At 44.9% G+C, this 26,738-nt stretch overlaps 1 protein-coding gene across 1 annotated transcript; it reads left to right on the top strand.

Moving 5' to 3' along the window:
* Nucleotides 1-7,909: 7,909 nt before the first annotated feature.
* Nucleotides 7,910-26,731, top strand: SLC16A8 (solute carrier family 16 member 8). Its single transcript, XM_077339506.1, has 5 exons — nt 7,910-8,236; nt 16,134-16,370; nt 17,946-18,089; nt 18,582-19,445; nt 24,069-26,731. Exons 2-5 carry the CDS (start codon nt 16,142-16,144, stop codon nt 24,452-24,454), a joined length of 1,623 nt encoding a protein of 540 aa, XP_077195621.1. The 5' UTR covers nt 7,910-8,236; nt 16,134-16,141; the 3' UTR covers nt 24,455-26,731.
* The last annotated feature ends 7 nt before the right edge of the window (nt 26,732-26,738 follow it).

Below are 26,738 nucleotides of genomic sequence, written 5' to 3'. Positions count from 1 at the left end.
CTGATGCACAGATGGAAGGATCTGTTCCAAAATCCCAGAACAGCCAGAGACATATTCTACCTGAGCATCCACAGCCACAGAGGAAATCAAAGAAAGAAATAATGTCGAACTGCTGTTTAACATAAAACATTCTTTATCATCCACAAAACAAACAGAGAGGCAGAGCATGTGTTCAGAGAATGGAATGGAAGCAACCTTAACAATGAGAAAGTGTGGAAAGCCACTGACATCGTGGAGCTCAAGGTATAGCTTGGAGTCCTGCTTCTTGCAAGGGTTATCATGATCCCCTGGGGGAACCATGAGATACATCCTCAGGGCAACCCTTCTCAAACTGCAGCCCTCCAGATGTCCATGGACTACAATTCCCATGAGCCCCTGCCAGCGAATGCAGTTTGACTACCCCCGCTACAGAGAGCCTGAAGAGATATTGTGCAACTACGCCAAAGTAATATATGCTCTCACTGACATTTTCTCTCACAGGCCTGAGTCCATGGGCACCTTTGGAATTCTGATACAGTGTGGTACTGGCAGCCACAAAATGCTGCTGCAGCTTACCTTCAGTCACACAGTTAGGATCCTCGTGTGGTGTTGGCAGCTGCTGCCAAAGCAACATACTTAAAAACCTGCAGAGCCAATCAGCTCCTCAGTGCCCAGTCAGAAACATTGCTGGGAAAACGTCCCACCTGATCTCACCCACTTTTCAAAAACACCTTGTGGGCACCAGATAAAGAGCTGGAGGATGCCCTGATGCTAAAGGGGACCATATTGGAGACCCTAGTTAAAGGGCCAGCCTAAGAGATCCGCTTCCATGGATTCAAGTGAATTGCCTGCAAGAGGGCTAAATGAAAAGGTGGTGCCAAGCTATGGTCAGAAGATCCACGATGCAATAACCTTGCTGAAGCTTGATCAGTGCCAGGAAGGGACACTCCTTTGAATTCTATGTAAACTTATTTGTGCTCCTTGATGACAAATGCACATTCAATAAATAAGGAAAATTTCCTCCAGAGCATGGGGGAAATTAATTATGTTTTAATAGGTGCTCTGCCTTTCTAATGTGAGATCTTTCCGTGAGTTCTGCTTGTTGAAGCAGCTGCTTGTTCTCACTATTAGCCCATCAATTCTCTTTCCTATCTTTACAGCACTCTCATGCATACTCCTGTCCACTGCCTTTCAAGACCACTAGGGGGCGGCAGACTCTAGCAATCTTTTCCCATTCCTCCAGAGGTCCCGCATCTGTCCTTGGCCGAGGATGATGTCCAGTTATCACCTATGTATTCACTAACTAGAACTGGATCACATGAGAGGCCTCATGAAAGACTAGGGAAGGGGGAGATTAAAGTGCAGCACACCTTTCTGCACCCTGATCAAGGAGGCAGGAAAGCAGGGATGCTTAAAATAAATGTCACGTGTGATTGCTATCTACAATTATTTCAAAAATTGTCTGGCCGCCATCTTGTGTGCTTTTGGTGGAGGGACTAGAAATTGTCGAAATAAACATCCCTAGACCCCTAGCCACATTTGACGACTAGATACAATGCAGGTCACGGCTACCAGGCCTTGAATAGTCATCTGAGCCTTCGGGAAGGGCGGTATATAAATGTAATAAATATAATATAAATAAATCTTGAAGTGGGAATTCGGACACATGCAGATGTCTTTGCCTGCAACCATTTGCTCTCCCAGTGTTTTATCACGATTTGTAGGGGAAGGAGACACATAACTGGAAGACTAGTTTTATGTTCTCTTTTGCATCTAATAATCTGAGAACAGAGAAGAGGATATGTTCAGTTCTGCCTCTTGTCCCACCATGCTGATCTTGCTCTTTTCCGCTGCTCCATACAGACGAACGTTCTATCTTGATCTACCCCGCAAGACTGTTGTGTGGATGGTGCCCCCCTGGCCAAGCTGCTTGCCCTGCTGTAAACCCTGTGAAAAGGTCGTTCAACCCCCAAAGGGGTCCCGACCCCCAGGTTGAAAACCATTGATCTAAATCGAGGCAGGCAGCCTGTTCATGATCAAATACAATTCCTTTGTTATTTGGTAGTTTACTACCTAAAGAGACCCTAAAGGAAACAGCTGGCCTACTAGTGCTGCAGTAACCAAATAATTCCAACAGCTGTGATAGCTGTTAAGAATTTCAATGCCTAAAATGGTGCCTTGAAGGAAATCAGAGTGCATGCTCAGAAATAAGGGTGCACACTCAAGCATCAGTTATCCCTTAATCATTCATTACTATACAACTATCCTCCATGGGATCCGGTCCCTGCATTGACATCTGGACACCCCACCTAGGGTGGCTGTTTTGGGGGGAGGTAGAGATCTTGTTGCACTGTTGGGGGTATTGCTATTGGGGTTTTGATGGTTTTATTTATTTTGGATAGGTGGCAGGATAGAAATCTAATAATAAATAAAATAAATAAAAACAAATTGCAAGCAAGCACCGAGTCATATCTGACATTAAGAGATTACAAAATGGTAGAGGGACTGAATCTCTTCTAAAATCCTTACATAGGGGAATCTTACATTGGTGATTAGTGGGGCAGAGATTTCATTCTAAATTAAAAACAAAGCACAAGGATGTGATCTTGTGCCTACACTATGACAAAGAATCACAGAATCATAGAGTTGGAAGGGATCTCATGGGTCATCTAGTCCAACCCCCTGCACTGTGCAGGACCTTCACAACCCTATCGCTAATCCACTGTAACCTGCTGCCCTCTTATGGTTTCACAGATTCAGCCTCTCCGTCAGATGGCTAACCAGCCTCTGTTTTAAAATTTCCAAAGATGGAGAACCCACCACCTCCTGAGGAAGCCTGTTCCACTGAGAAACCGCTCTGTCAGGAACTTCTTCCTGAAGTTTAGACGGAATTTCTTCTGAATTAATTTCATGGTAGAGGAAATTGGCCTGATCTATAAAGGTTGACCCCCACCCCCCCACAGTTAAAGACCCTGCATCACAACCTCCCTCTTTCCACACAAAGCGGCCCCTTCCCCATCCACCTGCATGGAGTTTGGTTTCTCTTTCCGTGGCGCCAGGTGTAGTGCTCGTCAGTCACCTTTTAAACCTGGTTTAATGAAAATATTCCTGGCCTTGGGGGTGGGGGGTGGGGTCACTGCTGTAAGGGGAAGAGCGGGGTTTCTCCCCCCCCTCCTGTGAGCAGCTGGTTCTCAAGGCTTCGCAGGGTCTGGACACAAACAGCTCTTTGTTGCTGAAGGCCCTCATGAGTGGGAAGGGGAGGAGAGAGACCTGTTGTGGCTCCTTTAGCCAATTAGCCTTATTAATAGAAATTAAACCCCCGTCTGCAAGCTCCGGGAGCCTCGACATGCTCCCTTCCCTACCTGTGCTATTTCTCCCTTGAGAGGAATTTATAGATGAAGAAAGAAGGGGGTAAGGGAGGGAAAGACTAAGAAGCTTAGAGGCTTAAAAACCAAGGCCTTTCACTTCTAGGACTTGCCAGAGGAGGTATTACAACCTACCTGGCCTCGCTTGTGCCTTGCGCACAAATTTTAGGTTTTTTTTCCTGCTGTGGCCTAACCTTACCCTATTGCTTTTTCTGTCAGAAACACTGGGCCAGTAGAATGTGCCACCCCCCTTTTCTTTTTCTGGTGGGGCGGTTGTGCCCATAACCGCTGCAAGGCAGACAGTAGTTCTGCATGCAAAGGTTTCTCCATCATGGTCTTTCTATATTAGGAAAATCTTTGCTTGTTCAAGGTATTAAAAGTGCAGGAGTCCTGGACAAGGTGGCCACCATATTTTATACATATGGATCATGTATCTCCTGCACTGTATCTCCTCACACATGGTTTACCGTCCCGGTTCCTTAGTGGAGCAAACTGCAGTAGACTTGATGACTGAAATCTCTACAAGGACTCCGCTGTACAAGTTCTATTCACTTGAGCAAAGAGAAACTCTAATAGGAATTATACCCCCACCCAAGAACATTAAGATCATCCAAAAAATGGGTGATCTCTGGCCCCCCAAAACGTGCAGCCAGCCTCAACCAGGGCCAGGGCCTTTTTGATCTTGGCCCCAGCCTGGTGGAATGGGCTCCCAGAAGAGCTCTTCCCCCTGGCCAGCTGATTTCATGGTGTGAAGTATATTAAAGTACCATGTTTCTATGAACCGAGGTTTTCTACACCAGTCATGAAGGCTGGTGATAAATAAATATGTGCATTCTTCTCCCCCTTGCCCTACTACGCCCCATTGTGGAGATACCACTACCATAGAGAAGTACTTTCTGGAGATTTGAAAGTAACCTAAATTGCCTATCAGTGTCAAGAATACTGGAATTCTGTAGTTTCTGTTGAACTACAGAAATTGTTAATATAAACATCAGGCCTGGCACAGAAATCACTTGGTATCAATAATAGGATGATGCTATTAGGTACTACATTAATATTTCATTTCACTCTCTTGACTAACATGCCTTTATTGACTAGGAAAGCCCATTTTGAAAACAGGCCATAGAAAGGCAGAGAGAGAGTGGAAGGGCTCCCACAAACCAGGGCAGGCCTGCCAGCAAGGCAGGTCACCTGGGCCAGCATGAATGGTTCAACAAGCTCTCCCAGAGGCCAGGAGGCCGGGGAGCCTTGTGCAGCTGTGGTAGAGCACACCTAGAAGGCCTTCCCTGCCCTCCCAGCAGCCAGGAGACCAGAGATTGCAGTGCAGCCATGGCAGAGTGCAGCTGGATGGCCTTCCCAGCTTACCTCCTGTTGCCTCTTCCTCCTCATGGCAAGTGCAGGAAGCAGCAAGAAGGACAGGTGGTGGGAAGAACCTCTAATTGACCCTCAGTGGGGAATTGCCGTCACCCTATTGAGGACAAGTCCCCAAGTGAGGGCCAGTTAGAGGCTTGGCACATCATTGGAAGGACCGTAAGGTTTTTATAGTTTATGATGATGGTATCAGCAATGGGATTACATCACACATTAGCACACAATTGCGAATATATCTAATTCTTAGTATGGCCCATCTGGATACTTAAATCCAGAGACTAGTGCATGAACAGACAGATCTTTCTGCAAATCTGAGTCCCAGGTTTGCAAAAAATATATAAAGCCTTATACACATGATGCATAAAATAACCACCAAATAATAAAAGCAACACCTGTGCCTTTAAGAAACAAATGCCATCTGCAGTGTCCATTGTAGAGGTTGCTAGGCAACCACATTTTAATCCTTGATTTCTGTCCCTAAAAGGCAGGGAACAAAGCCCTTTTCAGGGCTGTTTTGGCCTTTGAGAGAGGACTCATCAAGTTCAGACATGGCAGCAACTACAGCTGCTCACTATCTCTCAATAGTAGCTACTTCATGAAAGACCATGTGGTTCGAGTTTCAGACAAGGGTATGAGAGACCCACGTTCAACACTCTGCTGTGGGAAGCTCGATGATAGGGTTGGGAAATACATGGAGACTTTGAGGGTAGAGCCAGAAATGGGCAGGATTTGGGGATGGGCGGGACCTCAATGGAATCGGATGCTATGAAGTCCGCCCTCCAAAGCAGCCATTTCCTGAAAGGTGCTTTGGATCCCCATAGTACAATGGAAGATGGAGGCAGATCAAAGGTAGGCTGGACTGGTGGGTGAGGACAAAGGAAACTGGAGAGGATATGAGGACTACCAGGAGGAGACAGAGTTCAACGAGATCTGAACACAATGGAAAAATGGGCAAATGAGAACAAGATGCAATTTAATAAAGATAAGTGTAAAGTTCTGCATCTGGGTCAGAAAAATGAAAAGCATGCCTACTGGATGGGGGATACGCTTCTAGGTAACACTGTGTGTGAACGAGACCTTGGGGTACTTGTGGATTGTAAATTAAACATGAGCAGACAGTGTGATGCAGCGGTAAAAAAGGCGAATGCCATTTTGGGCTGTATCAACAGGGGCATCACATCAAAATCACAAGATGTCATAGTCCCATTGTATGCAGCACTGGTCAGACCACACCTGGAGTACTGTGTGCAGTTCTGGAGGCCTCACTTCAAGAAGGATGTGGATAAAATTGAAAGAGTACAGAGGAGAGCGACGAAGATGATCTGGGGACAAGGGACCAAGCCCTATGAAGATTGGTTGAGGGACTTGGGAATGTTCAGCCTGGAGAAAAGGAGGTTGAGAGGCGACATGATAGCCCTCTTTAAGTATTTGAAAAGTTGTCATTTGGAGGAGGGCAGGATGCTGTTTCCGTTGGCTGCAGAGGAAAGGACACACAGTTATGGGTTTAAACTACAAGTATAACAATATAGGCTAGATATCAGGAAAAAAATTTTCACAGTCAGAGTAGTTCAGCAGTGGAATAGGCTGCCTAAGGAGGTGGTGAGCTCCCCTTCACTGGCAGTCTTCAAGCAAAGGTTGGATACACACTTTTCTTGGATGCTTTAGGATGCTTAGGGCTAATCCTGCATTGAGCAGGGGGTTGGACTAGATGGCCTGTATGGCCCCTTCCAACTCTATGATTCTATGAGGAGGGAATAAAGAACAGCTGATAGGGGGATACAGGGAAAACCAAAATGCCACCTACAAGTCCTTGTGTGCCCCCGCTAGTTTCTTACTACACTCAGTCTGGCATTGAGTAATATCAAACAGAACAAGATTCGGAAGTGCGAAGCACAGCTACCCATACAGAATCTGTTCTCACAAACAGCAGGCTTTGCAGTGCAAACCTTTCACAATAATGGGAGATTTCTGGATTCAAAATTAAACTTAGTGAAATTTTGGTACAGCTCTAGAAATCATGGATTTCATAAATATACATCAGTCATGAATATTCATTGAGGTAGCGATTGGGTCTTCCCAGTGATTACGTATTTTCTCTTTATTGTGACAAACTCCGTTAAAGAAATCTTTTTCAGCTTCTTGCAGCCTCTCCTCTATAATAATAAACCACTTCCTGCTTCAGAACCTTTGCCTTATTGACAGTTGCTTTATGCAAAGTGAATCTGAGTTACTAAGTAGAAGGAAGCTGCGTTGTGATATCAGATTTCGTTCTTTCCTCCTAGTTGTCAGCCTGATTTACCTTTGCTTTAAGGCAGGATCTGGGTAAATGAATCAATTCAGAAAAATGGTTTGGAAATGCACGGGGCATTTGCCTTCACATAGTTGGATGGTTAATTGTCCCTGACTACAACTGCTGCTGATGTGCACACATTAGCCCACTCTGCTATTTCCACACAAGCCCAAATACTAGCTCTGTAGCCTCTCTGCCATGACCTTTGCTGCGCTATTGCACCCTGCTGCACCCTCAAAGCTGTGCCTTGCCCCATTATTGCATGCTACCTGTACTGTAAGAGCCTCTTGTGGTGCAGAGTGGTAAGGCAGCAGACATGCAGTCTGAAAGCTCTGCCCATGAGGCTGGGAGTTCAATCCCTGCAGCCAGCTCAAGGTTGACTCAGCCTTCCATCCTTCCGAGGTCGGTAAAATGAGTACCCAGCTTGCTGGGGGGTAAACGGTAATGACTGGGGAAGGCACTGGCAAACCACCCCGCATTGAATCTGCCATGAAAACGCTAGAGGGCGTCACCCCAAGGGTCAGACATGACTCGGTGCTTGCACAGGGTATCCCTTTACCTTTACCTTACCTGTACTGTGCTCCCTCATTATGTTCTATGAGACCGCCTGGTCTGATGGGCCAAAAACAATCTTCCCTACCTGCCTCACAAACTTGTAGGTGAGCATCAAGAACAGAGGTGCAGGAAGCGTAAAGAATCTATGGGCTGTCTCTCTGCTTCCTCTCGCTTTGGAGCAACAGGATTACAGGAGATTCTAGCCCAAGCTCTGCTCCTTCCCATTGGCTGGGAAAGCCTCTTAAAAGTACAGAAGTGATTTCTGCTAGATCAGCAACCTATGATTCTTTAGCGACTTTAAACATAAGCAGCTGCTGACCCATATTTACACTGTAAACACCTTAGGACTTGAGCTGCAGACTTTGCTCCAGGGACTCCGGAGGGGAGCTAGAAAGAGGACTTGCACAGGAGATCACCACATGACCCCTCTCCCCTCGCACCAGACTTTCAGGAGGGGGCCACAGTTCAGGAAGGATCCTTGACAGCCTAAGTTGGATGGAGACTTTTCCTGGCTAGAACAGAGGAATGCAGGTGATGCAAGAGCATCTTCCAGGGGTTTTGTATTGATGCCTGAAAGCCTTGCTCCATTAAACTGACACTCCGAATACAGAAGGACTGCTCAGATCTGTCTTCTTGAAAGCCAAAAAGAAAAAGGGAAGCCACAGTTCAGCTCCAGGTCTGTATTTTATTATGGAATGCATGTCTCCCATTAGTTGTTAGCATTGTTGTGTGTTGCAAATTAATGAGCTACGGAGGATGCCCGACTGGCCTCCAGTCCAGGTTAAATACTGGTTGTGTAGGGAAAGCAGTGTGGCATAACCCAGTCTCATCCGACTGGGAAGCTATGCAGGATGGGAGACCACCAAGGAAGGTTCTGCCGAGTCAGACAAGGGCATAACTACCTCTGCTTCTCACTTGCCTTTAAAGCTCACTGCTGAGGTAGCCTTAGGTTGGTTGCAGCTCGATGGCACATACATATGTAAACACTGGCTTCATAGCCTAATTAAATGGGAGCACATATTCCAGGAAAGGCTCATTTACTTGCTGTTCTGCAGACTGCCTGTGGATTCATGCAAAAGGTCTCTGCTGTGTTAGGTCCCAGAAACCATGCTTGCCTCTTGCCATCCTTGTCTCTTTTTGCTGATTCCCCTGATGGGAGCAATTTTCATGTAGCAAATAGAATGCTCAACAATTCTCCAGAATGCATGCTGTTTGATTAGTGCTTCAAAGGACAAAGCTTTGCAGAAATTTTGAACACTTGCACATCCAGAGTATTTGAGATATGTATACGCAGGTTTATACCTACCTGTACTGTAAGAGAGCCAGTCTGGTGTAGTGGTTAGGAGTGCGGACTTCTAATCTGGCATGCCGGGTTTGATTCTGTGCTCCCCCACATGCAACCAGCTGGGTGACCTTGGGCTCGCCATGGCACTGATAAAACTGTTCTGACCGGGCAGTGATATCAGGGCTCTCTCAGCCTCACTTACCTCACAGGGTGTTTGTTGTGGGGAGAGGAAAGGTGACTGTAAGCCGCTTTGAGCCTCCTTCGGGTAGAGAAAAGCAGCATATAAGAACCAACTCTTCTTCTTCTTCTTCTATACCTAAGAGAGACATGGAAGGAGCACAACTCACTTAAAAATATGGACACTAGTTCATGGTAAGAGTTATAGCTGCTTAATCTATTGAAATCAATAGCTTTAAGCAACCATGTGGTTGTGTGAACTTCATGGTCCAGAGTTTTTCTACCCCCACTCCTCCACTATACTATGTTCTTAGATGAGAGTAAATGTCACACAAGGCAACACACTTATTTGCCATGTTAAAGAAAAATTGTTTTTAAATGTTGCATTTTAACCCATCACACAAAATCATAAGGACAAATTTGCCCCTTGTTACTGGAATTAACTTGTACTCTACTTTCTACTCTTAGTTTAGATTGCAAACTCCTTGCAGCCTTTCCTTCCAAGTTCCACAAAATGTTATGCTGTAGATGGTACTTTATAAGTAAGAGGGTATAATAATGACGCTATGCTACATGCTAAGATTTCAAAGGAAGACGAAGAGTATGTCAGTTTCACAGAAGGGAAGAAGCAGGAAGCATTGAGATTGGTGTGTGAGTGTGAGAGTAGGTGTGAGTTATACATACATACATATACATATATACACACACATATATATAATGTGCAAAGGCCAGCTCGTGTGGAATACATGTGTCGATTGTACACTGAAACTGTTGTACACTGGAAACCAGAAAGGAAACTTCAAAAGTAGGGCAGGTTCTCTTGCTAAAGTTTGTACATGATTACAGATTTCTGAGTGCCATGTGTCTATATTTAAATAGCTCCTTTTATCTAGAGGACATCCTCAAACGCTTGTGCAAAGAACAGCATCAGAGCAACATGCATTTAGACTGGCTGCTTTGGTGTATTCCCATGTGGCACGGGTATTGTTCTGGGTTGTTCCGTGCTGTGAGTGATGTCTGTCCAAGAAAGCATCATGAGTATGTGTGTGTGTGTGAGGGGGGGTTATTTTGCGTACTGCTTTCATGATTTGTCTTTGGATTATTGAGGTTTTTCAGACTGATTACTTGGGGCATGTGTGATGGGGTGGAACATGCAACTCCACAGTTGTTTTGTGTTTGCCACTGTGTGCGTGTGCTGTAGTGGGGAAGAGGTCAGGCCTGCGTTTGTTTCACCTTGAATAATGCCCGAGAAAGATGGCCTGACAGGTGATCTTGAAGTATGTTAAGACAGGAGGAACACTTCCTCAGCAGGCATTTACTTCCTTGTATATGAATCAAGAGGTGGGGTTTTTAAAAGAAATGTAGTGCAAAAGCAAGCTGCCAAGCTTCTTTAAAAGACTACTGCCTCCTTTGTCACTTTGCTTCTGTTAAGATCAGTGGAGAAGAATGCATGTTTTTGTCAAGGCCCACCTGCCATGGACGTTGGCTGGGGGATCTTGAGCCAGCACTCTTGCTTTCTCTCAGCCTGACCTACATTAGAGGGTTGTTGTGAAAGTGAATGGGAGAAGGGAGAATAGCCTTGTTTGGCAGCCTGGGGAAAAAACAGGGTGTAAATATTTGAATAAATTAATTGTTCATATTTCAAATCAGTACTTTATGGGCATGCGGGGAAGCAGTTTCAGGGCTGCCCAACAGGTGTAGCATTTAGCCCCTCTGGAGATTTACAGACTCAAAGCATGTTTTTAGAAGCAGTTCTCAAATCTTTCTCTTTGGCAGGCTTTTGGGGCTAATCTTACATTTTATCTTCAATGTTATTTTGTATTCACTGCTTATTGTGAGTAAAGCATAAGCGTAACGTTTCTAAACTTCTCTATAGCCATGAGGGCTAGCAACATTAATCTGCAAAAATTAAAAGTTTTCAAAATGCTAAGACCAGACATGGATATAATTCTGAACATTGGCTGAAATCATGAAATCTCTGCAGAGCATCTTGTCCCTTAGTTCAGGTGTTCTTATGTCCCTGCAAATTCTCGGTGGCTTTAATGAGTTAAGTGCCTCGAACAGATACCAGAGAAATCAAACATTTGTTGGGCTGAATGAATGTTTATGACAGGGAGATATTGCTCCTTATCTGCTGCAGAAACTAATGTCACAATTCCATGCTATAGATCTGCTGTAAAATCCCCTAAGAATCAAGCTACTTCCTCACCAACACCCTCTCCAGATATGACAAATGCAAGGCCTCCTAGAGTTGAACCATAGATGTTAGCGCAACCCTATGACTACTGTCTAGAGAGGGAATTTATTCTGCAGTTCGTGGCCAGGCCAGGGTCTGCTCCTTAACCAAAGAAGGCACACCCTAGAATCTAGAGCAGGGCAGGGCTAGTTTAAGGAGCCACAGTGTTGGGCACCCCAGTTGAAGAGGGATGTTGACAAACTGGAGCGTGTCCAGAGGAGGGCAACAAAGTTGGTGAGGGGTTTGGAGGCCAACACATATGAAGAAAGGTTGGGGGAGCTTGGTCTGTTTAGCCTGGAGAGGAGACAACTGAGAGGGGATTTGATAACCATCTTCAAGTATTTAAAAGGCTGCCATATAGAGGATGGAGCAGAGTTGTTCACTCTTGCCCCGGAGGGACGGACCAGAATCAATGGGATGAAATTAATTCAAAATGAATTCTGTCTAAGCATCTGGAAGAAGTTCCTGACAGTTAGAGTGGTTTCTCAGTAGAACAGGCTTCCTCGGGTGGTGGTGGGTTCTCCATCTTTGGAGATTTTTAAACAGAGGCTAGATGGCCATCTGATGGAGAGGCTGATTCTGTGACGGCAAAGAGGTGGCAGGTTACAGTAGGTGAGCGATTGGGATGTGAGTGTCCTGCATAGTGCAGGGGGTTGGACTAGATGTCCCATGAGGTCCCTTCCAACTCTATGATTCTATGATTCTAGGGCCCATAGGACCAGAAGCATTTTAAGGATTCGCAGAGCCTTAGCAGAGCACAGCCGGTGCTGCTATTTATGCTGTAGCAGCAGGCTTCCTTCCCAAGGATAGTTGGAACTTTGGAAACAACTGACAGCTTCTTCTTCTTTTTTTTCATTCTTGCCATCTGAAATACAAAGACCCCCTAAGAATCACAGTGTGAAGGCCCCGTAACCATACAGCACCACGAGGCCCCTAGGGGTCCACTAGGATAAACCATCTCCGTAGCAGGGCCAATTTCTGCTGGTCTTCCCACAGTGACTGCAGGCCTTGTACGATCAAGCTGCATAACTAATTTTTTTTTAATTAAAAAAAACCCTCCACAGTGACTGACGTGCTTAGTACCACAAAGGTCATGAATGACTGGCTTATGTTGGAAAACAAATACTAGGCTGGCCATTGCTGACATTCTTGACCAGCTTAAGGGTTTGAGACACCCTTGCTACCTTCCTCTCCCTCTCCTGTTTGCACCCACATTTTTCTACTGTTCTTGGCCATGCCCCATAACAGGCAGATCAGAAATCTGTTTGGCACGTGCCTCGTTTCCTTTAGAAATGTCCCACAGTATTGGGGGCTACTGGAAGTATGTGCGTCTAGACCTTTTAGAAAAATTAGCTATTGTTCGTTCTGCATTTCAGCAGCATTACAGAGCTTCCAACACACTGTATCTGGCTTTATTGTGTTAAAAACTGTTTTGCACATGAAGACATTAAAATGCTTCATATTGAATCATCCCATCGGTCCATCAAGGCCGGTAATGACCAGCAGCAGTGTCTCATGTGGAGGTCTGTCTCATCACTACCACCTGCCCTCTTTGAATTGAAGATGCTGAAGTTTTAAACTTGGGACTGAAGAGAAGAAGATTCTTATATGCTGCTTTTCTCTATCTCTAGGAGGCTCAAAGCAGCTTCCATTTGCCTTCCCTTTCCCCTCCCCACAACAGACACCCTTTGAAGTAGGTGGGGCTGAGAGAGCCCTGATATCACTGCTCTGTCAGAACAGCTCTATCAGTGCTGTGGCGAGTCCGAGGTCACTCAGCTGGCTGCATGTGGGGGAGCAGGGAATCAAATTCGGTTCACCAGATTAGAAGTCCGCACTCCTAACCACTACATCAAGCTGGCTCTCACATACCTTGCTTAAAAAGAAAAATAAATGCCAAGCAGGTGCCATAGTCCATTCCCAGTCAATGCAAATCACAGTATGTTTGCCCATGTCATGGTTTACCTTGGGAGGATAATCTTCTATGATAAGAATTATTTCATCGTTGAAGATCTTCTTCTGCATGCTTCTCCCCTTTTGAAGCAAGGTGGGTGAGAATCAGAGATGGGGCTTTTCTCTTGTGACCTACAGGGCTCTGCAGCTTCCTCCACACAGAGGCCTGGTTGTACGAAATATGCAACCCTTTTCCAGGTGAAAGTATTTTTATTTGCCGTGCTTTTGTATAATTATTTACCCCACCCTGTGAAGGTTTTGTCTCTCCTTGGTTATAAGTGATTTTAAACAGCTGTTTCTATAATCCTCAGATTTTTAAATATTTTATTCTGCTCAATTAGCTACTTTTAAATGCACTGGACTCCATTTTTATGCTGCTGGTTTGTGTGTGTGTGTATATATATATAATGAGCCTCTTGTGACGCAGAGTGGTAAGGCAGCAGAAATGCAGTCTGAAAGCTCTGCCCATGAGGCTGGGAGTTCAATCCCAGCAGCCGGCTCAAGGTTGACTCAGCCTTCCATCCTTCCGAGGTCGGTAAAATGAGTACCCAGCTTGCTGGGGGGTAAACGGTAATGACTGGGGAAGGCACTGGCAAACCACCCTGTATTAAGTCTGCCATGAAAACGCTGGAGGGCATCACCCCAAGGGTCAGACATGACCTGGTGCTTGCACAGGGCATACCTTTACCATTATATATATATATATATATATATATATATATATATATATATATATATATATATATATATATATATATATATATATATATATACATACATACACACACCACACTGCTTCAAGAATGTTTTACTGAGGCAATGGGGGAGTCACCTTTGAATTAAATCCATTTCAAGGACTGAATGTGAAATACAAAGAGTAGGATAGAAACTGAAGGAAAGGACATGAAGAATTTAGCCTGCAATCCTAGACAAACGCCAGCAAACATAGCCTAGCCCTCTTCACCATCTTTGAGGGATATACTACATCATGTTATCTCTTCAGAACGTCCAGTGGAAACTACAGGCCTAGGTATATGCAATTTTACTGTATCCTTGAAAGCAAATGCTTCTTCACGGAATGTCACTAAACCTTGTATGTGCTGCATTATGGAAACATTCCCAAGGATGTATAGTTTTACAAACAATGCAGAGTAGAACCTGCAGCTTTGTGGATGAAAGTTCCTGCCCAAGAACCCAGGGAGAGAATTTCTGTCGCATTGCTTCACCCATTGATGGAAGCTGCTGCTGGCATTATAATGGCCATTGGCTGCTAGGTTCAGTGACACTCAAAGGAGGAAAAGAAAAAGAGAGTTCCCTCAGGGACTATAAACTGAACCACCAGAGAAGCAGTACATGTGATTCAATGTAAATAAATGGAAAGTGAAGCGTTGCACATTGGGGCAAAAATTCCAAGTTTCACATATACACAGGGGGGGAGGGCCTGCTGGTAGTGGACTAACTAAGGAGGAAATCAGGGAGACAGGAAATATTGCTGGGCACCCTCCATTTGAGAACACTAAAGCATTTTGGATTTTTAATTTAAAACGTGACTGAGCAGAGGCATGACAGAAGATTTATAAACATTGTACATGGTTTAGTGACAGAATACAGGGAAATGTATAAATGGGTTATTTGTTCCCATCTGGGTTCAGTGTTGTTCGGAAGCATGTTTTACCCTGCTTTCCCACATCATCATGGAGTATTTGTGCCCTACCTTGGATTTCTCCGGCTTTCCTCCAATCCATTTCAAACTTGCTTTGTTTTGGGGAAAAGTTTTGGGGGAAAGCTGCAGGAAAGCCTGGCAGCTATTATACAGGTAGGAAAGTCCAGATTTTCCAGACTGCATTGCAACCATTTTCCCTGACCCTGCAATGGTCACCCCCCCCCCCCCGTCGCATTTTGGGTTGGGCTTATTTAAAACAGTAAATAAATATTGTTATCAATACCCTGTGATAGATTATCTGAATTCTTAGATTTCATTGTAAACGAGAGTCTGTATTCCCAACTGCAGTTGAGATATAAGGGGAATCTCTGCAATGGAAGGGCCTAAAGTTCTTTGTTTGATTTTAAATTAAAGCTGAGAATTCAGAGAACCTGTTATCATATTTTCTCAGTTTATTGTTATGATATTTAACAGCCAATTTTTCTTAAAATCGAAAAAAAGCTTGAGAAGCTCAGGGCAGGGGACTGCTAGAAAATTGACTGGTATATAATCAGAACATATAGAAGAAATTACTTGAACTTATTCACATCAGCATGGGACACAGAATGCCTGGAATTTGCTGCAACAAGATCTGGTGAACATGTTTTTGATGGTGGGACATTAGGCAAGTGACAGAGAATAGCTATTTGCCATGACAGCTCAATGGAGTATCAAAGAAAAGCAGGGAGAGTTTATGTACTTTGCATGCAGGAGGACTTGGGCTTAGTTCACACTTAACTCCTAGTAAAGGCAGAAGGGTTGACCAAGAAGACATTGCTCTGCCTGAGACCTTGGAGAGCGACTGCTCAACCGAGCAGAAAATACTAAACTAGATGGACTGACTGGTCTGATTCAGTATGAGTCAGCATCATGTCCTCATGGGAGCAAAAGCTGTGCTTCTGAGAACTCTGAAGCTTCACTCCACCGAAACCCCTTCCCCAACTGCTTTGTTCTTCTCTCAAAACAGCCAAACTCATTTTAACCAATTCTCATCTCCTTCATGTTCTGGAATTTGCATGTTTCCAAGCCTTCAAATGCAACTTTTACTCTGCCACAAGTCCAATGTGGAGGTAAGATGTAGAAATGCATGAACAGAGATCAAGCTGCAAAGATGACACAGATGGTAGCTGGTAGTCAGTATTTGTGTCTTGTATGCACCTCTGTTGCTTCAGCAGTCTACCTTCTGTCTCTGCTGCCTGTTGACTTTTTGGTTCCTCTCTTAGCATAGACAATGGGCAGGGCTGATGCAGAAACGGACCCCCTGCCTGAAAAAATGAAGCCCCCCGATGGAGGCTGGGGCTGGATTGTGCTGCTGGGTTGCTTCGTCATTACTGGTTTCTCCTATGCCTTTCCAAAGGCGGTGAGTGTCTATTTCAAGGAGCTGATGTATGACTTCCACGTGGGCTACAGTGACACAGCCTGGATCTCATCTATCATGCTGGCTATGCTGTATGGAACAGGTAAGGAAGCCACCGGTCCTATGGGGCCACTTCTGTATGCTTACAAAACATCCGCAGTGTGAGAGACCTACAGCCAGAACAGTCTCTAGTTATTGTGACATCCAGTCCTCCTCCCTGAACTTCATAAGGACTGTCAGAACTCCTCCCCTTGTTAACTTCACCTAACCTATTTCCCTAAACCCTGCAGTGCACAGCACTCCCCCCCCTGCCCTGTCCTGAGGGAGGAGGGAAGCTAACCTTCCAAACTCTATCACAAAAAAATGTGGATAGTGCGGATGTGGATAGACATTACGGCAGTGACCAGGGCTTATTCAGCACACAATAGATAATGCACTTTAAATGCACTTTAGAAGTAGATTTTCCTGGGCAGAGTCTGCACTTACTTTCTTTATTCCATTGTCAATCCTGTTGAATTCAGATCTCTTTGAACTCGGGTCTTCCTCTCCCCCCCCCCCATTGAAACAGGAAAGTGTTCTGCACCTGGTTAGGGAGGCTCAGAAGGTGGGGGGGGGAGCCAAGCCTCTTTCTTTCTTTTCTTGAAGGGGGGGGGGGAGAGAAGCCAGGCACGGAGCCTCTTTCTTTTCTTGGAGGGGAGGGGGAGAAGATCAAAAAAGGCAGAGGAGGGAGAAAAAATCCAGGATGGACAGAAGTTGAGAGAAATTAGGGGCTTCTCCTTTAAGGCAAGTCTGTCACTTGACCACCTGTGGCCAATCACGTGTCCTCTACCAGGGAGGAGAGCCCAGATTCAAAACAGCCAGCTTTCTCTAATCTGAAATATTGAGCGTTAAAAGCAGTCTGAGATATCGCACAATAAAGGTAGGGTCAATCTGGATCAATCCTTCTTGCTGCAGAAGGAAAATTAAAATCGCCCCGAATCCAAACGGAAATCGCATTCTGTGTAGAGGGCAGGGACTTAATCGACCTGGGGTTGGAATAAAAGCTCCGTGCAGTTTACACCGTTCTTCACAGGAAAATCCAGCTGTCAAAGCACATTGAAAGTGCATTATCCTATATGTGCGGATGAAGTGTAGAAGGCTAGTCCTTTGACCTATCAACTAAATACTCTCAGTGGTCAGATTCTTCCCCATTATTGCCTGGCGCTGCTCTATGAGGCTAACAAGGTAGACCTCCTTGGTTTGTCTAAAACTGATTGAATTGTTTTGATCTCCCTTTCCTCTTCTTCCTCTTTTATGTGCTATGTCATTTAAAATGCTTCCTACTTTCATCCCTCCAGTCCACTGAAATGTACTATAAAGAAGCACAACAAAGCTTTTTCCTTTCCTGAAACCCTCTTTTGTGACCACCAGTCCTCAAAGCAAGGAGCAGCATGTGGGGCTCTCCATTCTCCAACCACCCACAGCCTCATGCATGCGTCTTGCTCTTTTTTATTGTATAATTTTAATCCCTGAAGTTTCCGGACCACAATTTTCCCCGTCATAGTACATTCCGAGGCTGCAATTTCTGTGTGTCAAATAAAATATGCAAGGGGATAGCCAAGACATCTTCTGCTGTTCACAGTCATTCACTACATCCTGATATCTTCCCTCCCTCCCCAATTTCTTGGATTCTCTTCAGGACCTGCATGCAGCATTATGGTGAACCAGTTCGGATGCCGGCCAGTGATGCTTGTGGGGGGGCTCCTGGCTTCCTCGGGAATGATTCTGGCCTCCTTCACCACAAACATTATTGAGCTGTACTTGACGGCCGGCATGCTCACAGGTTAGTGTTTGCAAATAAGGGGAGAACAGCTGGATCGTACAGGGTGTGCAGCCAGAAGCCATGAGCAGAATGGCTGCTGGGGGAAGGGAACATGGTACATCGAACATTTTCACGTATGTGCCTTTGAGTCTCTGTCTTGCTCTCTGTGGACATGTGCAAATGTTATAGCCCAGAAAGTGGACACGACACTTCCTTAACTGAAAGTACATTGACAATGCAAAATTGAGAGGAAAAAATGATGGAAGAAAACATCCATAGTATCTAGGAATTCTAGGGTTAACTGGATCCCATAACTTCTCCAGCAGTGCCTCTTAAGGCTTATTCAGCTTTAAGAAGTACATTCAGATAATGGTTTAAATAAGACATAGTGCTAAGAGGAAAAGTGCATGAAAGGATGAGATTCAAAAAGAAGCAAAATTCCTTTGCAGACACTTGAGGAAAGCAGCAGATAAGACTGAGGTCTTTTAATATAATCTCTTTCTAATTCTACAGGTTTAGGGATGTCTCTGAACTTTCAGCCTTCTCTGATCATGTTAGGCTCCTACTTTGACAAGCGCAGACCTCTGGCCAATGGGCTCGCAGCAGCTGGGAGCCCCGTTTTCCTTTCAGCCCTCTCTCCGCTGGGACAAGTCTTGCTGGAGAAGTTTGGCTGGCGAGGGGGGTTCCTCATTATGGGGGGCTTGCTGCTCAACTGCTGCACCTGTGGTGCAGTCATGAGACCTCTGGAGATCAATATGAAGAAGAAAGAGAAAGTCCAGGACAAATATGAAGCAAGAGAAATGCTTCCAATGGGAGGAAGGGCCGAAGAGATCATCAGCACCACAGAAAGCACCAAGAAGTCAAAGAAAGCCAAGAAGAAAAAGCTCAAGAAAAAGAAAAAGTTGTTAGATTTTTCTATCTTCAAAAACCGGGGGTTCGTCATTTATGCTATTGCCAAGTTTATCATGGTATTGGGCCTCTTTGTGCCCCCCATCTTGCTAGTCAACTATGCCAAAGACATAGGAGTGCCAGACAAAGAAGCTGCTTTCTTGTTGTCCATAATTGGCTTCGTCGATATTTTTGCCCGCCCAGCCTGTGGCATGTTTGCTGGGCTCAAGTGGGTGCGCCCCCATGTCACTTACCTGTTCAGCTTTGCAATGCTGTTCAATGGCTTGACAGATATATTCAGTGCCAGAGCCAACACCTACACATCCCTCATCATCTTCTGTATCTTCTTTGGCATATCCTACGGGATGGTGGGAGCTCTGCAGTTTGAAGTGCTCATGGCCATCATTGGTTCGCAGAAGTTCTCCAGTGCCATTGGGCTGGTGCTGCTCATCGAGGCCTTTGCTGTGCTCATTGGACCTCCTTCTGCAGGTAAGTCTTGGATACTTCTTCCCCCCCCCCCAAAAAAAGATAAAGATCTCCCTTATCTTTGTGCAGAGTTTAAATCTGTGGTAGGGCTTTTGGTTTAGACCAATGGCCAATTTCCAAGTCCTAGTTCAGCCCCCAAACACACAAAGTATTGAAGAGAATGGCTTTGGCGATGTGCAGAATGCTCACCCCTTACTGCTGAATAACTCACAGGAAGCATGAGGAGCCAAAGGTGTGGCTTCCTGGAAGGCTTAGTCTCATTTTGAAACGCCAGAAAGTGTTTACATATGGAACATAAGAAGAGCCCTGCAAAGTCAGACCAATAATCCCATCTAGTTCAACATCCTGTCTCACACAGTGGCCAACCAGCTCTTCTGGAGGGCCAAAACAGGGGTAGGGACCAAGGCCGCCCCTGATGTTGCCTCTTGACTTTGGAAATCAGAGGATTGGCGCATCTGAATGTGGAGGTTCCCCTTAGTCACCATGGCTAATAACCATTGATAGGCTTATCCTCCCTGAATCTCCCTAATCCATCTTTGAATAAGGTGTTTTTTTCCTGTGGCCATCCTTGGGCATCTCAACATTTTAATCACTTTCCGTGTAAAGTAGTATTTCCTTTTGTCCATCCTGAACATACTGCCCACCAGGTTCATTGGATGCCCTCGACTTCTAGTATTCTGGGAGAGGAAGAAAGATTTTTGTCAACGCTCTCCATACATGTATTTACAAACCTCTATCCTGTCTCCCCCCATCATTTTTCTAAACTGAAAAGTCCCAGACTCTTCAGCTTATACTTGAAGCTGAGATTTTTGTCCCAATGTGCACCACTTGACACCAGCACTGGACTTCATTTGCCACACTGTCGCCCACTCACCCAGTTTGTGGAGATCTTCACAGTCAGTCTTGGTTTTCAGCATCTTGAATAATTTGTGTCAGCTGCAGACCACTACACTACTCAGCCTTAGTTCCAGATCATTTATGAATAAATTAAATAAATTACCAATTTTTTTCTGAACATACATAAAGCTACCTTATATTGAGTCAGATCATTTAGCTTTCAATGGCAGTATTCTTTACATTTACTGACAGGGTACCTCCAGAATCTCTGGCAGAAGTCTTTCACATCACGCACTACCTGATGTACTACTACTACCTGGAACTACCAGGGATTCAACCTGTGTCCGGCAAAACAGATGCTCTACCACTGAGCCACAGTAGCTTTTTGTTACCATGGTGGTTAAAAGTGGCTGCTTCTAATCTGATGAGCTGGGTTTGATTCCTGGCTCCTCCACATGCAGCCAGCTGGGTGTCCTTGGGCTTGTCGTGGCCCAGAAACTACTGTTCTGACCAAACAGTCCTATCAGAGCTCTCTCGGCCCCATCTACCTCACAGGGTGTCTGTTGTGGGGAGAGGAAGGGAAAGCAATTGTAAGCTGCTTTGAGACTCTTTGGGGAAGTGAAAAGCAGGGTATAAAAACCAACGCAATTTCTTCTAGTAATCTCAATTTCAGTATATTTCACAGATTATCAGCTCTCCTTCAGACCCAATTAACACGGTGGCCTCTATCATCTCAGCAAGATAGTACGTCTCAAGCTTACAACTAGATATCCCTTGGCATATTACCCATATATATAGCATCCCTCAAGAGATATAGAGAGTTTACTAAGAAAGGGGCAAGTTCCTACTTGCCCACCCAGTTTCCATGTGGTTCCTTGGCTGAGCTAAGAAGGGATGATTGATAATGCTGGGAGCCCATGAGATGTCTTATCTTTCTTGCTTCTCTATTTTTCTCAAAAATTTGGGAACAAACTTGGTTCACTTCACACATTATATGATAGGAAAACAGGTGCCATTCTGAACCCAGAATATAAAGTGAAATGCTTACATTATGCAGATGTCATATTTTGGGTATTTTACACGACATCATCAACATCCAGTTCCCCAGCAGCAAACCTCCACTTTAAAGTGCTAGCTGGGGAATCGCATAACGTGGATTCTCCAAACTCTGTAGTGCTAGCCGGAGGAGAGCAACCAGCAAGCCACACGCTAAGGAAATGTGTGCAGCCGAAGTAGCGCTACCTCCACCTCCAGTGCCCGCCCTTGAACCTGCCTCCCTCTCCCTTCTCCCGGGGACGTTTTTTATTGGGGGGGGGGGGGGAAGCAAACTGCCTGAAGCAACAAATAGGCGTTAAATCGTCCAGGCAAAAAAAAAAAAAAATTCCCCCACCAGATAACACACAAAGTATGCCTCTCTAAAGTCAGCCCCCCCAAAAAATTGGGGAGAAGATTAATTTTTAAAAGCTTCAACGCTCATGATTCCAAAAGTGGTGGCATTAAAAAAGCACTATGAATCTATGATTAAATGCATAGGCATCTCAACGGAGAAGTTTTACTTTGAAAAAATTAGCTGGGGTGGTCCCTTTAAAACATGGAGAAAGGTGATTGGTTGCCTGCCTTGATTGAAAGGCAGAGGAAAGTTGCACGTAAAGCGCATTGTTCTCTTCCACCATTTCAAGCAGGCATACAAAGTGCTAAGAAGCGTGAGAAGGCGGCAGAGGAAAGTGAGAGAGCCAGAAGGTGCCGAAGGCACATTATTTTTCTGCATTACGCTATTGTGCTGGCGTAGCACTATTTTTTGCATTACGCTATTGTGCTGGCGTAGCGGTATTTGCCCCAGGTTTTCCACTGCATTCACATATAGTGGGGAGCTGTAGTGTAAGACTACCATTTCCAGTATTGCAGTTTAAAATGTTCACATGTGACATTTTAAATGTACATGCAAATAAAATCCTATTAATCACAGAATAACAGAATCATAGAGTTGGAAGGGGCCATACAGGCCATCTAGTCCAACCCCTGCTCAACGCAGGATCAGCCCAGAGCATCCAAGAAAAGTGTGTATCCAACCTTTGCTTGAAGACTTCCAGTGAGGGGGAGCTCACCACCTCCTTAGGCAGCCTATTCCACTGCTGAACTACTCTGACTTGAAAAACTTTTTCCTGATATCTAGCCTATATCGTTGTACTTGAAGTTTAAACCCATTACTGCGTGTCCTCTCCTCTGCAGCCAGCAGAAACAGCATCCTGCCCTCCTCCAAGTGACAACCTTTCAAATACTTAAAGAGGGCTATCATGTCCCCTCTCAACCTCCTTTTCTCCAGACTGAACTTTCCCAAGTCCCTCAACCTATCTTCATAGGGCTTGGTCACTTGGCCCCAGATCATCCTTGTCGCTCTTTCAATTTTATCTACATCCTTCTTGAAAATTATATCAATTATAATCCTATCAGTTATAAGAGCCTTGTTAGATAGTGGTTTAGGGTTTGTTATTTACCCCTTTTTACTAGGAAGAAGTCCGATTGCAGTGTTCATATGTTATAAACTCTTGTCACGTCAACAATTTATTGGGCTGTAAGACTATTGGGCTATGAAATCCTATGAAGAAAGATGCTGGAAAGCTTTTCTAGAGAACTGCTACAGTAGACTGTTTGAGTCTTATAACTGTAGTTCTTAGGTGATGTTGATAAGGTTTAGAATAAATACCCCCTAGGATGCAGATCTTTAATCCTGCCTGGAGCTCCAATGAATCTGCTGGTACACTTTCCACTTTTTAGCTTTAAGCATCACAATAGATAATGTTCTAGATTCTTTCTACTGTAAATATAGGAAGTGACTTCATTGAATTATCAAAATAATGCTTTATGGCGAAAGCTCCAAGATAGTAACACCTGATTACAACAACTTGCGTCCATATCCACAACAGCCTAAATTGCCTTGTTGGTTCAAGTTAAACTATTAAATCCATACAAATACACCAGAGCCCCTGTCTCATTGGCTCCCTGTTTCTTAGGTCTCTTTTACATAGTTTCTCTTGCCACTGAGCTTCCCAGCTCTTAAGTTCCCTTGTCTACCCAGCACTATTTCTACATTGCTTTTCTTCCAGTAGCACAGGAAATGAAGCTAGACTAGGACCTTGAGGCTGGGCTCCAGAACTGAGGGTTGTGAACTAAACATTGGAACAATATATGGAGTAGCCCAGTTTAGCTCTTCATTCATTCATTCATTCATTCATTCATTCATTCATTCATTCATTCATTCATTCATTCATTCATTCATTCATTCATTCATTCATTCATTCATTCATCCATTCCCCACCACTTACAGCGAGCCATCTCGTGACAGGTTACATACTAACACCCCTCCATAAAACGACCCCATTAATATTAAAACAAGCATGGCGGTAAAAATATCATCCCTCCCCACAATCGGTATGACTGCCATTAAGTGTGCCAGAGGGACTGCACCTGCCGACAGCCACCAGTACAATGTTCCAAAACTTAAGGTGGCAGTATCTTCCAGGGGAGCCCGTTCAATCTCCCCAGCCATAAACAATATGCTCATCCCATTTGCTCTGTGGATCCCCCAGTGTAGTACATTCCAGTGTAGTGACTGGAATGGGTGAATCATTATTAGAAGCATATTTCAAGCATGGATCCAATTAACATTTTTAATTTCTACCAAACTCTGAGCCTTCACAGGACACCAAGTCTATCAGATCTTGGCATGTCCACTGTGAAGTGTTGGTGATTACTATAATGCCTCTATGTTGTACTCTTCTTGACTCCTAGGACTCCTGGTGGATGCCCTCAAGAAGTATGATGTTATCTTCTATCTCGCTGGCTCAGAGGTTGTGTTGTCCTCTCTCTTTCTGTCCATTGTTTCCTACTGCTGCTTGAACAGGGCAAAAAAGATGACCTCACAACCACAGCATCCTCCTCCAGGTGAAGGCGGCAGTGAAACAGAGGAAGCAGAATCAGACATCCCGGAAGCGGAGGATCATCCTGGTGACAACCACTACCTGTCCCACAGTGATAACAATGCTGGGGATGAGGCCGTGAATCACCTTACAGAAAACAGAAATGCAGACCGAATCGGACGGCCTGAAGCAGAGAGCACAGTAATGATACCGGGTGGCTGTCATGTTGACCAGATAGTGGAAAGAGACAGTTTTTAGCAATGTCAAGATCAGCTTCAAAGAAAAACAATTGTACCAATGGGCAGGACCTGGTACGGCTTAAAAACGATATTGGTTGGGTGGTGGGAAGAAAGAGGGGCATCATGCAGTTTTTACACATAGAGACATAAGAAGAAGAAGAGTTGGTTCTTATATGTCGCTTTTCTCTCCTCGAAGGAGGCTCAAAGCGTCTTACAGTCGCCTTCCCTTTCCTCTCCCCATAACAGACACCCTGTGGGGTGGGTGAGGCTGAGAGATCCGTGTTATTACTGCTCAGTCAGAACAGCTTTCTCAGTGCCGTGGTGAGCCCAAGGTCAGCCAGCTGGCTACATGTGGGGGAGTGCAAAATCGAACCTGACATGCCAGATTAGAAGTCCACACTCCTAACCACTACAACAAGCTAGCTCTCTCAGCCTCACCCACCTCACAGGATTCTCTAAAAAAAAAAAAACTGTCATGGTCTCCAAAACTGTCTTTGAAATTTCATAACATTCACACATACTGCAAAAGTTTTCCTCCTGCAATGTCAAACACTTTCATTAGAGGCTATTAGCAATCAGACTGCCATGGTTGTGTTGATTTTTGCTCTGATACCTTTCCTGAGCTACCTCTGCAGACCTACAGCCCAGTCAAAGAGGCCCCCCTCTCCCTGGCCCTGGGCATGGGGTTGCCTGGGCAAAGGCACAGGACATGATTGTTTTGTACATAGAAGAGTAAGAGATATACCATACAGACAGAAAATAAACAGGATTCATTTTGAAAGAGCAGCAGAGTGCCAAAGTTTCAGTTAGAAATAGTGCAAAGGAGAAGGCTGCTATTGGACAAAGTTCTGTTGATACATGACAGAAGGTCTGAACCCCCCAGCTGGTAGCAGTATTCATCACATATACTGAGAAATACTTTTTAGGTAAATTAGAGGTGGAGGAACTAGGCTGAGACAACAGTTAAGTCACTGAAATCTGTTGGACAGGCTCAGTAAACTATCCATGCAAACATTTCAAGGAAATCATGTTAGCACAGCTCCCTAAGCAGTACTTGCCCTTTGTTAGTAGAAAGCCAAGCCTGCTTTGCCCAAAAATATACCCTATGGCAGGGGTAGTAAACCTGTGGTCCTCCAGGTGTCCATGGACTACAATGTCCATGGACCACAGGTTGACTACCCCTGCCCTATGGTATCCATGACAAAGTGACCCCACCCCATTCAATCCATGCCAAGGCTTCTGCCCCTTTCAGAAGTTCTATGGCAGGCAGAAGTTGTACAGTACTGCTGAGATGGCATCAACTGCACCCGCTTGAAGGGACAGAAACCTCTTTGCTTTTGCAATATGGTCTGCCTACTTCATCGGCGGAGGCCTGGCAGAGGCCAAGTGTAGCTCTAGTCACTGTGCACATCATGTTCCCCTGCCCGTGACACACTCAATGACACTGGCCTGCTGCGTTGGGCAAGATGCACTGATGGAAGCAGCAAGACCTTGCCACCGATCATCACGGTTTACACAGCCTCGGCATCTTTGCATGGCATAAGACAGGAGCATCAGCAAGGATATCAGCAAAAGCCGATACATTTCTGTGGGGGCCTTTGCAGCAGAAGTCCATTGTCGAGGGTGCACCCAAGGAGGGATCTCTCAGAACTGAACTATCAATAGGCAGAAGTACAAGGCATTGTTGAATACTACTAGATGTAAAATCGTAAACTCTTTGTACTATTAGCATGAACACTTGTTTATATGCCAGCACAGAACTTGCTCTCCATATTTCACACTAGAAAGATGATCCTCTGAAGCGTTGTCTGTGCACACAGACTGGAGCAATAAAGACAACTGCCTTATCTAACCTCCGTGTTGTGAATGTATTAAACCCAGAGAACATCGGCTTATACTCGAGATTCCGTGACAGGTGTATATATCTCACATACTAAATCAAGACAACCGCCTGGGCGGCCGGATGCTACTGATGTTCTGGAATGTCAGTAATGTAGACAGCGGCAGAGTCTGCTGCAGGCATTTTCCTTCCCAGAACAAGAAAGTTGTGACCTGACAGTGGTTTCACGAAGCCCCACACTCTGTTCAAGTCTACCTGGCATCCTAGGTAGGATGCAGACAACAGGCCTTTACACCATGGCTGCAAACATCTCCTTCCCCTTTACACTTTTCTTTGGTTTAACATTCAGCTTGGTGATGAGTTCCAGAGAACTCTTACGCACTGTTTCATGTTATTTTGGTCACCTTAATAAAAGGTATTAACATAGCTTTCAGTCTTGGATGGTTTCCTTTTTTTGTTTATT

This window comes from Paroedura picta, chromosome 5 (genome assembly GCF_049243985.1).
Source record: "Paroedura picta isolate Pp20150507F chromosome 5, Ppicta_v3.0, whole genome shotgun sequence".
NCBI classification, from domain to species: Eukaryota; Metazoa; Chordata; class Lepidosauria; order Squamata; family Gekkonidae; genus Paroedura; species Paroedura picta.
The sequence above is the reverse complement of the archived record's forward strand: the minus strand, read 5'-3'. Positions and strand labels throughout refer to the sequence as shown.

What these genes read in the sequence shown, in the direction of transcription:
- SLC16A8 (XM_077339506.1), top strand. Translation starts at nt 16,142, where the DNA reads ATGGGCAGGGCTGATGCAGAAACGGACCCCCTGCCTGAAAAAATGAAG. An exon ending in GGCTATGCTGTATGGAACAG is followed by an intron (nt 16,371 to 17,945) that starts GTAAGGAAGCCA and finishes GATTCTCTTCAG; the next exon opens with GACCTGCATGCAGCATTATG. An exon ending in CATTGGACCTCCTTCTGCAG is followed by an intron (nt 19,446 to 24,068) that starts GTAAGTCTTGGA and finishes CTTGACTCCTAG; the next exon opens with GACTCCTGGTGGATGCCCTC.